The 13,982-nt window shown below is 39.3% G+C and overlaps 1 protein-coding gene across 1 annotated transcript in view; it reads left to right on the forward strand.

The window, feature by feature from the left end:
- The window catches only part of GZMK (granzyme K), an 18,634-nt gene extending 11,360 nt beyond the window's left edge, over window positions 1–7,274 (forward strand). Inside the window, exons 3-5 of the mRNA XM_004380503.2 lie at window positions 1,728–1,878; window positions 2,630–2,899; window positions 4,834–7,274. Of these exons, the coding sequence (XP_004380560.1) occupies window positions 1,728–1,878; window positions 2,630–2,899; window positions 4,834–4,983 (571 nt within the window). The 3' untranslated portion in view covers window positions 4,984–7,274. The remainder of the gene's footprint in view (window positions 1–1,727; window positions 1,879–2,629; window positions 2,900–4,833) is intronic.
- Window positions 7,275–13,982: the final 6,708 nt, after the last annotated feature.

Below are 13,982 nucleotides of genomic sequence, written 5' to 3' on the forward strand. Positions count from 1 at the left end.
GTTTCAGGATTGACGTGTGACTCTGTTTAACTTAGTTTTTCTGATCTTTGCTGCAGAGGGACGGTGTGGTGCTTCTGACTATAGTGCCATGTTGCCTTGAAGTCCAAAATTGCCATTTTCATTAGCAGAAATTTCATATTGTTCTATTAGTTAAACAAACAAACTGATTCCATTTTTTATTGATTTTTTTTCTGCTATTTGTTCTGATGTCTGCTAACCTGTCTTTTACTAACAGATAAAATGTGGCTTAAGTCAAAATAATGGAGACAAACAGGAAAAAAATAAGGTAATGAGTAGAATTTTCTCAATTTTGCCACTTGGCAAAAGATAGCCTTTGTTCAATTTAAGAAGCAAAGGTACTTCTTTCCAGATGGTAGAGCACAAGTATTGTAACAAAAAAATTCACTAAAGAATTGCATTGCAAAACAAAATCTGTGAAGTAACGACAAATAATGCAACTACCATTCTAAGATAGTTCACTTAGTTCTCTGAAGTGTAGATGCATTTGCACTACACAAACTGCCACCAGGGAATACTGATGTGCCAGAGCCAAGCCTAAAATGCTATATTTGCCCCACCTTAGTTTATCAGCATATTACATCTTTTTTGGAACCGCTCACTTTAATGTTATACAAATTCATTAGACAATTAGATTGATTTTTTTTAAGTAAACTCTTCAATTAGTAGGAAGCTTAAGTAACATGTAGTCCATTTATAATGAATTTGCAACTTATCAACTCATTGTGACTCTGCTTGAGATTAGAGAGCTTCCTCAGAAATTTTCTGTCTGTTTCAGGCCAGCTCCGGTACAGCATTCCCCAATCTCAACCTCCAAGTAGTGATGAGCTTTTGCATCTCTGGACAGAGATTTTCACTCTGTCTAAGCTGTTTAGGATTTTCAGTCTGTCTAAGCTGAAGACCCTCAATGAGATGGATTGACACTGTGGCTGCAACAATGGGCTCAGGCATAACAACGATCATGAGGATGGCACGGGACTGGGTGGTGTTTCGTTTTATTGTACTTATGAATTCACTATGAATCGGAATGGACTCCACGGCACCTAACAACAACAAGCTGTTCAGGGAGCCCTGGTGGCGCAGTGGTTAAGAGCTCAGCTGCTACCCAAAATGTCGGCAGTTCAAATTCACCAGACGCTCCTTGGAATCCCTATAGGGCAGTTCTACTCTGTCCTATAGGGTTGTTGTGAGTTGGAATCGACTCAGAGGCAGCAGGTTTTAAGCTATTCAGAATTCCTGGGTGCTACCTGAAATGCTGGAGGTTCAGATCCACCCAGAGGTGCCTCGGAAAACAGACATGGTGATCTACTTCTGAAAAATCACCCACTGAAAACCCTATGGAGCACAGTTCTACTCTGACACACATGGGGTTGCCATGAGTCAGAATTGACTCTGTGGCAACTGGGTTTTGTTTTTTTTTAAGCTGTCCAAACTTTAGCTTTCCTCTTACACTCCATGTTCTTGGAGTCCTAGTTTCTGAAATATGTAGGCTGGGATCACAGATACTGCATGTAGAAGAATGTTTTCTCCTAACCTTCCCTTCACTGTCCTAGAGCATCCAAGAAGCTGCAGACATGTCCTCCCTCCTTCTGTAGACTAGCCCCCATGCCTGGTCATGCAGGTTGAACACATACAGCCCCACGGTGTGTCTTCCACTTCGCTGTCTGTATTCTTAAGGTTGATTTTAGCTGATCTCTTTGCTTTTTCAGCTTTGCCAAAGGCAAGTCTCCCAAGGTGGTTTTAGGAGCACACTCTCTCTCAAAGAATGAGGCCTCCAAACAAATATTTGAGATTAAAAAACTCATACCATTCTCAAGATTTAAATCAGATCCTAAATCGAATGATATCATGCTGATTAAGGTAAGTAGCATCACTTCCCTGTAATTTCTCTGACATTATTGTACAGCACAGCTCAGTTAGTTAAACCATTCACACAGAAGTATTTTGTTAGCATCCTCCCCTTTTTTGAGGTGATTGTGACATATTCTATAAGGGTCCAGATTACTCCATAAGCTGCCTGAAAAAGGACAAGAATTTATCAGAAATGCATCAGGGCTGTTTATACAAGGAGAGGCAACTCTGATGCTCACATACGTGGGAGAGGAACATCTCAATGATCCACACTGAAAGTCTTTTTCCCAAATGCTTTTTTCATTATCAAGTGAAAAGTGTAACAGTAGTTTATACAACAGAGCCAACCAAGTGACTTCAGGGACTCAGCAGTGAGTTACAACTTAGTCTAGACCATACTTAATCTAGTCCAAACTTAGTCTAGACCATACTCAAGGGTCCTATACAGCAGGAAATAGCCCAGTCCTCAAAGTCATGACCTACGGATGCTATTCCACAGAAACCATCCAATGCAGGGCAAAGGCCAGTGTGCTGGAGACTGGGCAGAATTCCTACTCTGTGTAAGCTCTTTCCCCAAGCATCACTAAGCTCTAAAGGGAATGGAGAGCATGTCCAGAAAAGCAACAACCACGAAGACAGCTGTGAGCTACCACCAAAGTAGATTCGAAAAGAGGGATGCTCTCCTAGGACAGAGGGACCACACATACACCAGAATCTTACTGAGGATGAATGATAATTTATTCTCTTTTCAATCTGTCAGCTTCACACAGCTGCAAAACTCGACAAGAATGTCCAGCTGCTCCACATAAGATTCAAAAACGATATTAGAGCTGGAACCAAATGCCAGGTTGCTGGCTGGGGAACCACTGAGCCAGATTCGTTAAGCCCCTCGGATACCCTGCAAAAAGTCACTGTTACTGTGATAAGTCGAAAACTTTGCAACAGCCAAAGTTATTACAACCACAACCCTATTATAACTAAAGACATGGTATGTGCAGGAGACACCAAAGGCCAGAAGGATTCCTGCCGGGTAAGTCTTGGGACCAGAAGCCCTGGTGGTGCAGTGGTTAAGCGCTCAACTTCTAACAGAAAGTTTGGTGGTTCAAATCCACCAGCTACTCTGTGGGAGAAAGATGTGGCGGTCAGCTTCCATAAAGGTTTACCGCCTTGGAAACCCTATGGGGCAGTTCTACTCTGTCCTATAGGGTCACTATGAGTCAGAATCGACTCATTGGCAATGGGTTTGTTTTGTTTTTGTTTTTGTTTTTTGGCTAAGTGTCTTGGATATCCTTCATACAGGTAGCTCAGAGTGTTCAACTGCTGTCAGGCTCCAGTCACTCACTAACACAGTGAAGGAGCCACATGGAGGACATGAGGTCACAGTTCTAAAAATTTATTCTCCGTTCCTCAGTGGCAGCCTCTATTCCTTCTCATGTACCAGCATGAATGAGTTGGAAGACTCTATCCAGTGCCTAATAAGCACTCGTTAAATGTTTGTTAATGAGGATAGTAAACTATATCTAAACGTTTGCAGGCTTCCTATGAAGGATGTTACTGTCCTCGGAAAGCTTACCAACCCTGAGGTCACTAGAGGTGACTAGGAGAACGTAACTTATCCAAAAAAACAAATACTTTATAAATTAGTCAATAGAGGGATCTCATAAGACTCAAATGCAAAAAAAACTCAAATATATAGTTTCTTAAATAATGTCGATTGACTGACCAAAAATAAACTGTCATACTTTTCAAAAGCTATAGTTCCCTGAGATAGTTAAAAAAAAAGCATGTTCATCTTCATAGGTGACAAATACATAGCGTATGGAATCCCTAAGTGGTGCAAACCATTAAGCATTCAGCCACTAACTGAAAGGTTGGCAGTTCCAACCCACCCAGAGGCGCCTCATAAGAAAGGCCTGGAAATCTACTTCTGAAAGATCACAGCCATTGAAAACCCTATAGAACACAGTTCTACTCCAACATGCATGGGATTGCCATGAGTCAAAATCAACTCTATGACAACTGGTTTTGTTTTGTTTTTTAATATGTAGCATAGATGAATTACTAATTTTTAAAAATTTAGAATATTCACATCATACTATACTAAGCATTACTTGAGGGATGAGGAGTAGTGATTTCAAAGATTCTTTGTATCTGCAGTTCCCCAAGATTATCATCCTCTTAAACATCAATGTCCTGACTGATCAGAATACAAAGCACTAAAGTTTGCAACATGACTGGCAGCCAGGAAAAAGGCTGGTCTTCAGATTTGAAACCCAGCTCTTCAAATGCAAGTCCATGTCACCATCTCTATAACTCTCTCCTTCCTCTTGACAAAATTTTAGTTACATATTTTGTTGTCAGATTGAGTCCCCAAAATTCATTTCATCCAATGAGCGTTTACTAAGTGTTGCATATGTACATAGCACTAGTATGAGGATGTGAAAAAACAAACAAAAGTAGACAAGATATAGTCCCCACCATCAAGACATTTACATACATTGCTCTTTTCTGTTAGGCTGAATGGCCACTTGATTTAAGGTCCGTGAGAACAAAAATGAAATTCAGAATTTTTTTAATTTCATTTATTTCAGTGGATTATTTCAAACTTTGTCTCCACTCATTTTTTAACTAACAGAGTTCAGTACTCACTGATCACTGAAAGAGTGTATATATACATAGACATAGGCCAAGGTAGAACAGAGACATAGACATCGACATAGAGACAGGGACATGGACAGAGACAGAGACATAATCATAGCCATGGTCATAGAGACATGTAGAGAGAGAGAGCATCATTGACAAAAGACATAAAGCATCTATACTGAGCAAAAGCCTATGTCAGGCACTCTTCAGGACACAAAGAAACAAAGGACCCAGATCATAACCCTTTGAGTAATCAACCATTGGTAATAGAAACAGCTCAACAGCTTCTGACCAAGTATCTGCCCATTTTCTTCTTTCCAGGGTGACTCAGGTGGCCCCTTGATCTGTAAAGGTGTCTTCTGTGCCATAGTTTCTGGAGGTCACAAATGTGGTGAAGCTAAGAAACCTGGAATCTACACCCTATTAACCAAGAAATATGAGGCTTGGATCAAAAGCAAACTTGCAAGTTAAAATTACGAGTGATTTTCTTGGATCTACTAGTCACTTGCTTTTTTTCATAACATGATCTACAGGCCAACTTGATCTTCAGATATGATTTGTTGTAGTTAAAACAGGGCACAGTTGGCATCTAGTTCTGCCCCCTTAGGGCTGATTTTGTTAAGGAATCAAGTGCTTTTTCTCATCTATCACTAATGTATCTCTACTGTGCTGATTTCATTCTGAATAAAATTTAGAAGACTGTTTTGTCTTTTATGGAAATAAGGTATAGCAAATGATAACCCCCTACTCCACCTGCCATTCCCAAAGGGCAAACAGATGATTAAACAAGACAGTAATGATACCATCTTCAACTAGGTATACCTTGTGATTTCTGCTGGATCGTCATATGTTGTCTTTTTTGAAAAGAAACAGTAAATGCTAATACCCCAACTCAAATTAGAAAAGAATCATCAAGGTTTATAGAAATATTTAGGATAGCATTTATTATTTATTTATGCCATACTTTGTTCCAGAAAGGACTTAATCAGTGTACGCAAATACCTGCAATAAAATAAAATTTAAAAAGTAATTTGGGGAAGAAATTGAGGCAAAGGGGAAATGAGAGTAGGAAAAAGATGAAGGCCAGACTGTTGTTAATGCCCAAAGTCCCTTCAGTTTCTTCCTATATGTTTGCTAGAAGGAGTGACATTTAGCTTTATGCTTTCCATTAGCCAATGCAAAAAGATCAACACTATCCGTTATGTGAATGACAGTCTCCAGGAAATAAAAATAAACTATTTGCTTTGCCCAGAAGTAGGACCACTTGTGCTGGAACTGAAACTAGAGAGAAATTTTCCCATTGTCTGCTTAAGGACACTGTGCCATGGTTCCCATACTCCTACCAAAGGCATCAGGATCACCTGAGAAGATTGTTTTTAATACAGAATTCCCTGGCCCCTTGCCCAAAAATTCAGATTGAATAAGTTTGAGGTGGGCCTGAAAATCTGTATTGTTTAAAAGCAAGTCAATTGATTCTGATAAATGGGTAAATCTGAAATCCACCGATAATGAACAGCCTTAATAACATCTTACAATAAAGACAGCAATGGGGATTATACAGCATGGGATTGTTTTGTATAAATGCTTCAGGGTAAACTGATGGCTTAAGATCAGAGTGCAATTCAGTAAGTGCACTTGAGGGTCTCAGCTGCCTTAGTCTGGGGTAGTCCAATGACTAGAGCAGTAACAATTTCTAATCTGGGGTGGTGGTGGGGGACGGGGAGAGTCCTTCAGGCTTCTCCTCCATCAATAGTCAGAAGTCAAAAGTTAACCTCAGCTTTTATATTTAATTTGAGTGTCAGGGGGTAAATAGTGTTCATTTCCAGGTGACACATTGAGTTTTCTTACATTCATATAGAAATGGATGTTTTTGGTTGGTTGGTTGGTTAGTTGGTTGGTTGGTTAGTTGGTTGGTTGGTTAATTTTTGGCATGGTTCTTGGAAACCAGTAACAAGCACAACACTGAACTATGACTGCATAGACAAATGGAAGCACTGGTAAAAAGTAACCTAATTAAAATTACAGAAATGTTTTGAGAAGATAGAAGTAAAAACACTTTTCTTTAAATATTTCATCTTGTGTTATTTTGATTCATTAAAAATATATTGATTATGACCCCAAAATCCCAGAGTATACTTTGTAAGAAAAGAAAGGGGAAATTTTGGAGAGACTCTGGACTCACTATTTAAAAAATAATTATATATCTATTTCCTCTAAGTTTCAAATCCATGGAGTTTATCTCTGTAAGTCTCTTTAACAACAAGGACTGTTGAGATCACCCCTGATTCCAGTTGGTGAGTATCCTGAGAAGCTGTTACTAAAACCTGAGAGTTGCTTTTTTATTTCAGAACCTATGCTGTTGACATCCAATAGTCAAACTAGATTAAACTGCCAGACAGGAGGCTTCTTTCAACAGCTGTGGCAGACCTGGAGACTCTGAAATTGGAAGATAAACAGTTTATTTTGACAAGCAGCTGATAAAGGAGCCACAACTGAAATGTATTCCTTATCCTTTCAGGGAAATACTATTTGGTTAAACATATGAATATCTCCCCAGCGGAGCCTAAAAGAAGATAGTATTTTAATTTGGGGCGTTCTGTCTTTGAGAGCTTATTTGATTCTATCCACGACCTCAAAGGGAAGTTGAGAGTCAGTTGAGGCAAATAGCCAGATTTAACAATCGCTTAAAGGTTTTAGGGGAAAACGGTTTGCTGAGTTTCTGGGTGGTGCAAATGATTAATGTGCTTGTCTGCTAACCAAAAGGCTGGAGGTTCAAGTCCACCCAGAGATGCCTCCGAAGAATGGCCTGGTGATCCACATCTAAAAAATCAACCACTGAAAACCCTATGGAGCACAGTTCTACTCTGACACACATGAGGTCACCATGAGTCAGAGCTGACTCAACTGCAACTCGTGGTGGTGGTGGCGGTGTCTCTCTGAGTCATCCATTTTCTCCCTTCTTCATGACTGTGAATAGAGCACGTTTGCTTTCCCCACAGACATACAAGAACACTTCATGCTTTTATGTCCACCCTGTTTTAATAGAAAGTGACAGCATTAAGAACAATTAGGTCCAAATATAACCCATGAAATAAATGAATGTTAATTCAGGTAAGCAACTAAACCAGTCTAGAACCAGGTAGAAAAATTAGTCCTACCTTCTGACTCACAGTGTTTGCACATAATAAATCCCCACTCACCCTCCAAGGATCTGAAGAGCAGTGCTTCAGAGCTTGATTGTGCAAAAAAGGTATCTAATTAAAGGAGGTCGACTCTTGGTCAATTGGGGAAGCTCTTCCTCTTTGACTAAGCTCTCAGTTAGGGAAAAGACATCCATGTGATGAGGAAAGAAGGAGACATGTGCTCCATCTGCCTGTTTACAACGTACCCAGTTCTCTCAAAAAGCTTACAATTTCACAAGATTACCAAAACACGCCAGAGAAGTTACTTATATAATGTCTTATGGTTATTTGAGAACCAAATACATGCTGACTGGACAGTCAGATTCATTGTATTTTGAATGAGTCGGTCCTGCTTTTAAGCTTTCACACATTGACTTCCTGTTTACGAGCTTGACTTCTTCCGGCTTTTTGCTGAGTTATCTCAGTCAACTCTAAATTTACATACCCTCCTTATCACTGCTTAGGCTCTAGCATGAAAGGATCACATTCATTTTCTGGTTTGAACCCTAAGTGTCTATGTTACAGCTTACTAGAGTCAGCATGAGGACGCTGGTGGTTTACCAGTAGAATTCTCTCCTTCCATGTGGGAATCCAGGGTTTGATTCCAGCCAGTGTACCTCATGCGCAGCCACCACCCATCTGTCAGTGGTGATTTGCATTTGTTATCGGGCTGAACAGATTTCAGCGGAGCTTCAGACTAAGATGGACTTGGAAGAAAGGCCTGGCAATCTACTTCCAAAACTCAGCCAAAGAAAACCCTATGGATCACAACAGTCTGATCTGCAGCTGATCATGGGAATGGCTCAGGCAGCATTTCATTCCACTGTGCATGGGACAGCTAACAACAACAACCACAGAGTCAGTATATAGGGTTTACACTGAGGCTTCTGCTGGAGACCTGGAAGGAAGGAGAATAAAATTGCCTTCTGTGAGTTAAAATTTCGACTTCATATAATTAGGCCAGAGCAGAGATGCAAAATCACTCTGAAGAGACTGAGCATCCCATGCCTGCAAGACTAGCTGGAATCTCCTTGAAGGTTTACAAATCTCAGGATTGAGTATCTCAGCCAGAAGGGGAGGGGGACAACCATGGTTACAGTAAAATGGACTCAACATAGGCAGTGCACCAACAAGTACTAACTGGGGAAGGGAGGGAGACTTAGTCCCAGACCTGCGTTCTGGTCCCATGGTAAGCCATACTTACTGTAGCCTGACCTGCTTCACAGAGTTTTCTTAGCTGTAATCTTTACGGGAGCCTATAACCAGGTTTTTCTTCCATGGTGCTGCTGAGTGGGTTCAAACGGGCAACCTTTAGGTTAGTCAAAACCCAAACCTATTGCTGTAGAGTCAATTTCAACTCATAGTGACCCTAAAGGCCAGAGGAGAACTGCTGCATAGGATTTCCAAGGCTATAAATCTTTATGGAAGTAGACTGCCACATCTTTCTCCCATGGAGCAGCAGATGGGTTTGAACAACCGACCTTTCCAGTTAGGAGTCAAGCACTTAACTACTACTGTGCCACCCAGGCTCCCTTTAGGTTAGCAGTTCAGCACAGACCATTTGTGCTACCCAGAGACATTTTCAGTTGACTTACCTGGTCTTTTTCTGATTCCATGTTCACCAAGCAACCTTTTGTAAGCATTTTGTTCCTTGTGACAGTTATTTCTCATTGAAAATAAAAAAACATTTTGCTTTCCTTCATCTATGACTTTTTACCTGTAAGTTGGGGTAATTTGAATTTCTCTTTGAGAGACAAATCCACTTTTGATGCAGTGAAAAAATCAAGTTTCAATCCCTGCAGAAATGAAGGTCAAACCCTGAACCTTGATAATTCACCAACCTAATAAATATTAACTACCCCATGAGGCTTCTCAAGAGATGAAAGCCTGCCTTTCCCCTAGACAGCACTCCTGGCATCCCTGTCAGGCATTTTGTTTATGTTTAGGCAATCTGCATTTATATATTCCCATAAGTGCTCTGATTATCCAATAAATCCAAGAAGTATTAAGGTTTTTTTTTTAAACTATTATCTGTCTGGTTCACAAAGTATTAAAGATTACTGGTTTGCTCTCAACAGCTATTTCCTCTTCTTCCTTGGTATCAAAATTCTGACTTTATTTGGGACCACAAAGTGCACAGCTAGCAGACAGCATTTCCCAGCCTCTCACTGCTAGTAGTGTGTCTTAGTTATCTAGTGCTGCTATAACAGAAATACACAAGTGGGTGGCTTTAAGATAGACAAATTTATTCTCTCACAGTCTAGGATGCTAGAAGTCCGAATTCAGGGTACTAGCTCCAGGGGAAGGCTTTCTCGCTCTGTCAGCTCTGGGGGAAGGTCCTTGTCATCAGTTTCCTGGTCTAGGAGATTCTCAGCTCAGGGACCTTGGATCCAAAGGACACACTCTCCTGGTTCTTCATTTCTGGTGGCATATCTTTCCTCTTTGCTCAATTCTGTCTTTTATATCTCAGAAGAGATTGACTCAACATACAACCTAATCCTGTAGATTGAGTCCTGACTCATTAACTTAACTCCTTCTAGTCCTGCCTCATTGACATCATAGAGATAGGATTTACAACACATAGGATAATCACATCAGATCACAAAACGGTGTACTACCACACAATACTGGGAATCATGGCCTAGCCAAGTTGACATACATTTTGGGGGGACCCAATTCAATCCATAACATAGTGGTTATGAGATGTAAGTGAAAGTCATTGGCTGGAAGCTTTCCAGGAAGTTCCTCTAAAGAGCACTGACTAAGCAGGAAATAATACCCTTTTCCCCTTCATCTTTTGCTTCTTCGTTCTCTTTCCTTTTCTCCTGTATTACAGATGTGATGGCTCAAGCTCCAGCAACAACATTGGACCATGAGGCAAACTTGAATAGAAACCGAGTGCTAGTAACAGTGAAGCAGAAAGAAGGAGTTTTGATGACCAAGAAGGTACCATGCCAGTCTTGGACTCTTCTTTTTACCTGAGGAATTGTTTTACATGAAAGAAAAATAAATGCTTATGTTCTGTAGGGTCACTATGAGTCGGAATTGACTCAACGGCAATGGATTATTGGCTTTATGTTTGATCCACTATTATTTGGAGTTTTATGTTATATACATCCCAGCCTAACCATAATGGATAAAATCGAAACCTAAAATTTCTGTCTTTCATTTATGCTCCAAACAATGACAAGCAAGTATCTTTATGTCCTTTTGCCCCAAAAAAACCATTGCCATTGAGTAGATTCCAACTCATAGCAACCTTTTAGGACAGAGTAGAACTGACCCATAGGGTTTCTAAGGAGCGGCTGATGGATTTGAACTGCTGACCTTTTGGTTAGCAGCCGAGCTGTTAACCACTGCACCATCAGGGCAAATCTCAAGTGACTTTAGCTTTTCACCTTGCCATATTTAAACGAGAATTGATTCAGAAAAGTAATATTTAAATGTTATAATCTATAAATCACTTCCCCCTCACTGCTCCATCCTGTGGCTTAACACAGAGGAAATGCCCTGGCTTATTTGAGAAGATATTTTTATCCTAAGCACATACTGCTGTATAGCAAACATTCTTGTTCCTATTATAAAAATAATACATGGCACTCAGTAGTGTGTAACACTATTTTCTCAGTTTGTATAAATTTTGTAAGTGGATCTCGTAGAACTGTTTTTTGTAAAGTTTCATGAAAATAATGTTTTCTGGCATTTGAGGTTATTATTTGTTTTATTATTTCACAACCATTTGAAATAATATAGCAGTTTTTCCAACTAAACGATGAAACAACTCCATTAGAAGACACTTGGAAACAGTAATATTCTCAATATTAGAAAACCAAAGCAGGCCCACACGTGGCCAGACCAGCCAACAAGACAAGGAGGGGCCAATGTAGCAACCAATCAAGACAGACTCATAAATCTCCACTGCTAAGTATCCATAGAGATACATTCACTCATTCATTCATTCAACAATTACTGAGCACCTCCTTATGCTGGTCACTAAGGAGCTCTGGTTGCACAATGGTTAAGCACTCTGCTGCCAACTGAAAGGTTGTCAGTTCAAACCCACCAGCCACTCCATGGGAAAAAAGACTTGGTGCTCTACTCCCTTAAAAATTACAGCCTATAAAACTCTAGGGGGCAATTCTACTTTGTCATACAGGGTCACTATGAGTCAGAATTGACTCGATGGCACATGACAACAACAACATGCTGGTCACTGAAGATACCCAGAAGAAAACACATAATTCCTGCCCTGCAGGAACTTGTAGTCTAGTGAGGCAACATGGACATGCAAACAAATATACCATGATCCAAAAATTGTTATAAAGGAAACATGTACAGTATTGTCATAATAGAGACATGTGCAAAACAACTGCATTATGATCCAAAAAATAGTTATAATGGAGACATGAACAAAAATTATTATAATAGGGGTAAATACATGGGAATGGAAAGCTTATTCAACTATAAGTTGTTCAGAATTCCTGGAGGACAAACAATTTGCTCTTCTAAGCTGGGCCTATATAGAAGAGCTCTGATTCATTAATATTTTGTCATCAATTTCTCTAGGTAAGAAAAGGGAAATATGTAGAAGACCAGATTTGTACTACCCATCTCTGACCAGATAAATGAAAACAAGACCTACAGCAACTGCTGCAGTAAAACCATATAGTTAAGGTGAACACATTTACCCCTTTTAAGAACTCAGCTCTCTCCCCCACTACCACCATAAGAGAGACATTCAACATTAAGCCATGTGAGCAGCAGAAATTTCTCAGGAGGAATATTCCATTTCTTTCAGCAAGAAATGACTCAGCTTTTTGCACAAATCAGAAATGATTATTCGTCTACCTTTTTAGAAGATTCAGAGATGGGGGATAAGAAGAATTTGTGACTCCCATTATTTGACATGAGAACTCTGGGATACAATTTTTTTTAAAAAAAAAGTTGCCATCTAGTTAATTCCAACTCATGGTGACCCCATGTGTGTCAGAGTAGAACTGTGCTCCATAGGGTTTTCAATAACTGATTTTTCTAAAATAAATTGCCAGGCCCTTCTTTTGAGGCACCTTTAGGTGGACTTGAACCTCCAACTTTTCTGGTAGCAACTAAGCGAGTTAACCCATCCCAAACTTTGCCTTATCAGCAGCCCATGTTCTCTTAATCATAAAAAAGGCAACTCAACAACCACAACAACTATTACAACAGAAGTGGGCTGATGTATTGGTTTCCATGGGCCACTGCCCTGCTTTGTATGACCTCCTTGTGTGATGTAATGAAAGTAACCTGCACAGACAACAGGTTTGGTTGTATTTATGCAAGGCCTTAGTTCTCTTTCCAGGTGCTCTTACCTTCAAAACTGTGTAGTTAAAAGTACCAAACTTCAAACCAACCCTCTGAGTCTTAATTAGGAAAAAAAATTTTTTTCAAAAATAACTTTATATGGAAATAGATAATCACATAAATCTTATTAGAATTTGTGTTATAGAATTCACTGGAGGATTAGCCGCATGAGAGCTGGGACCCATATCTGTTTTATTCATCACTGTATAGTCAGAACTTAGTGCAGAATCTAGCATGCAGTAGCTGCTTAATAAATATTTGTAAATGAATGGATAAGTGGATGAATGAATGGATGGATAAATGAAAGAATTCATTTATTGATGAATGAGTGAATGAATAAATCTTTACTTTTGGAACAATTTAAGAAGATAATAATTATATACTTGAAATTGCCTTTAAAAATATTTTATAAACGCAAGATGGTATTGGTGGTAAAGTGGGTGATCTAGAAAATCCCATGGTTATTTGATAATGCTTGGAGCTCGATGAGGAGAAAAAAAACACTTTATAAACATTGAGTATTGTTACTTATTTAAAGGTTTCAATGAGCCATTGTTTATATCAGACCTGGTAATCATTGCCATTGCTTTGTAAGAAGGAAAAAAAGGTTATGAAAATAATTAGTATGCCTTGTCTGAAAGAGATTACTTTCAAATTATAATACTTGTTTTGGCCTTGCCGTCATTGTCTGAATACCACAGTAGTTTAGTCAGCTTTAAGCAATATTCAACCTTAAGCTATAAATTATTTCATTCATTTTTATAAAATACTTGTTCTTTTCAGTTGATTATATTCTTAAAGGGTTTAGAAATTTTAATATTTTCCAAGTCTATATAAAACTATACTTTCAAAGGAACTTGATAAACTCGATGTGGTCATTATAATACCATCTGGGTCAGTAAGTCTGAGGATTGCTATAACCAGAAAACCTTCTAGACAGTGGCATGG

This window comes from Trichechus manatus, unplaced genomic scaffold, assembly GCF_000243295.1.
Source record: "Trichechus manatus latirostris isolate Lorelei unplaced genomic scaffold, TriManLat1.0 scaffold00074, whole genome shotgun sequence".
In the NCBI taxonomy this organism is placed as follows: domain Eukaryota; kingdom Metazoa; phylum Chordata; class Mammalia; order Sirenia; family Trichechidae; genus Trichechus; species Trichechus manatus.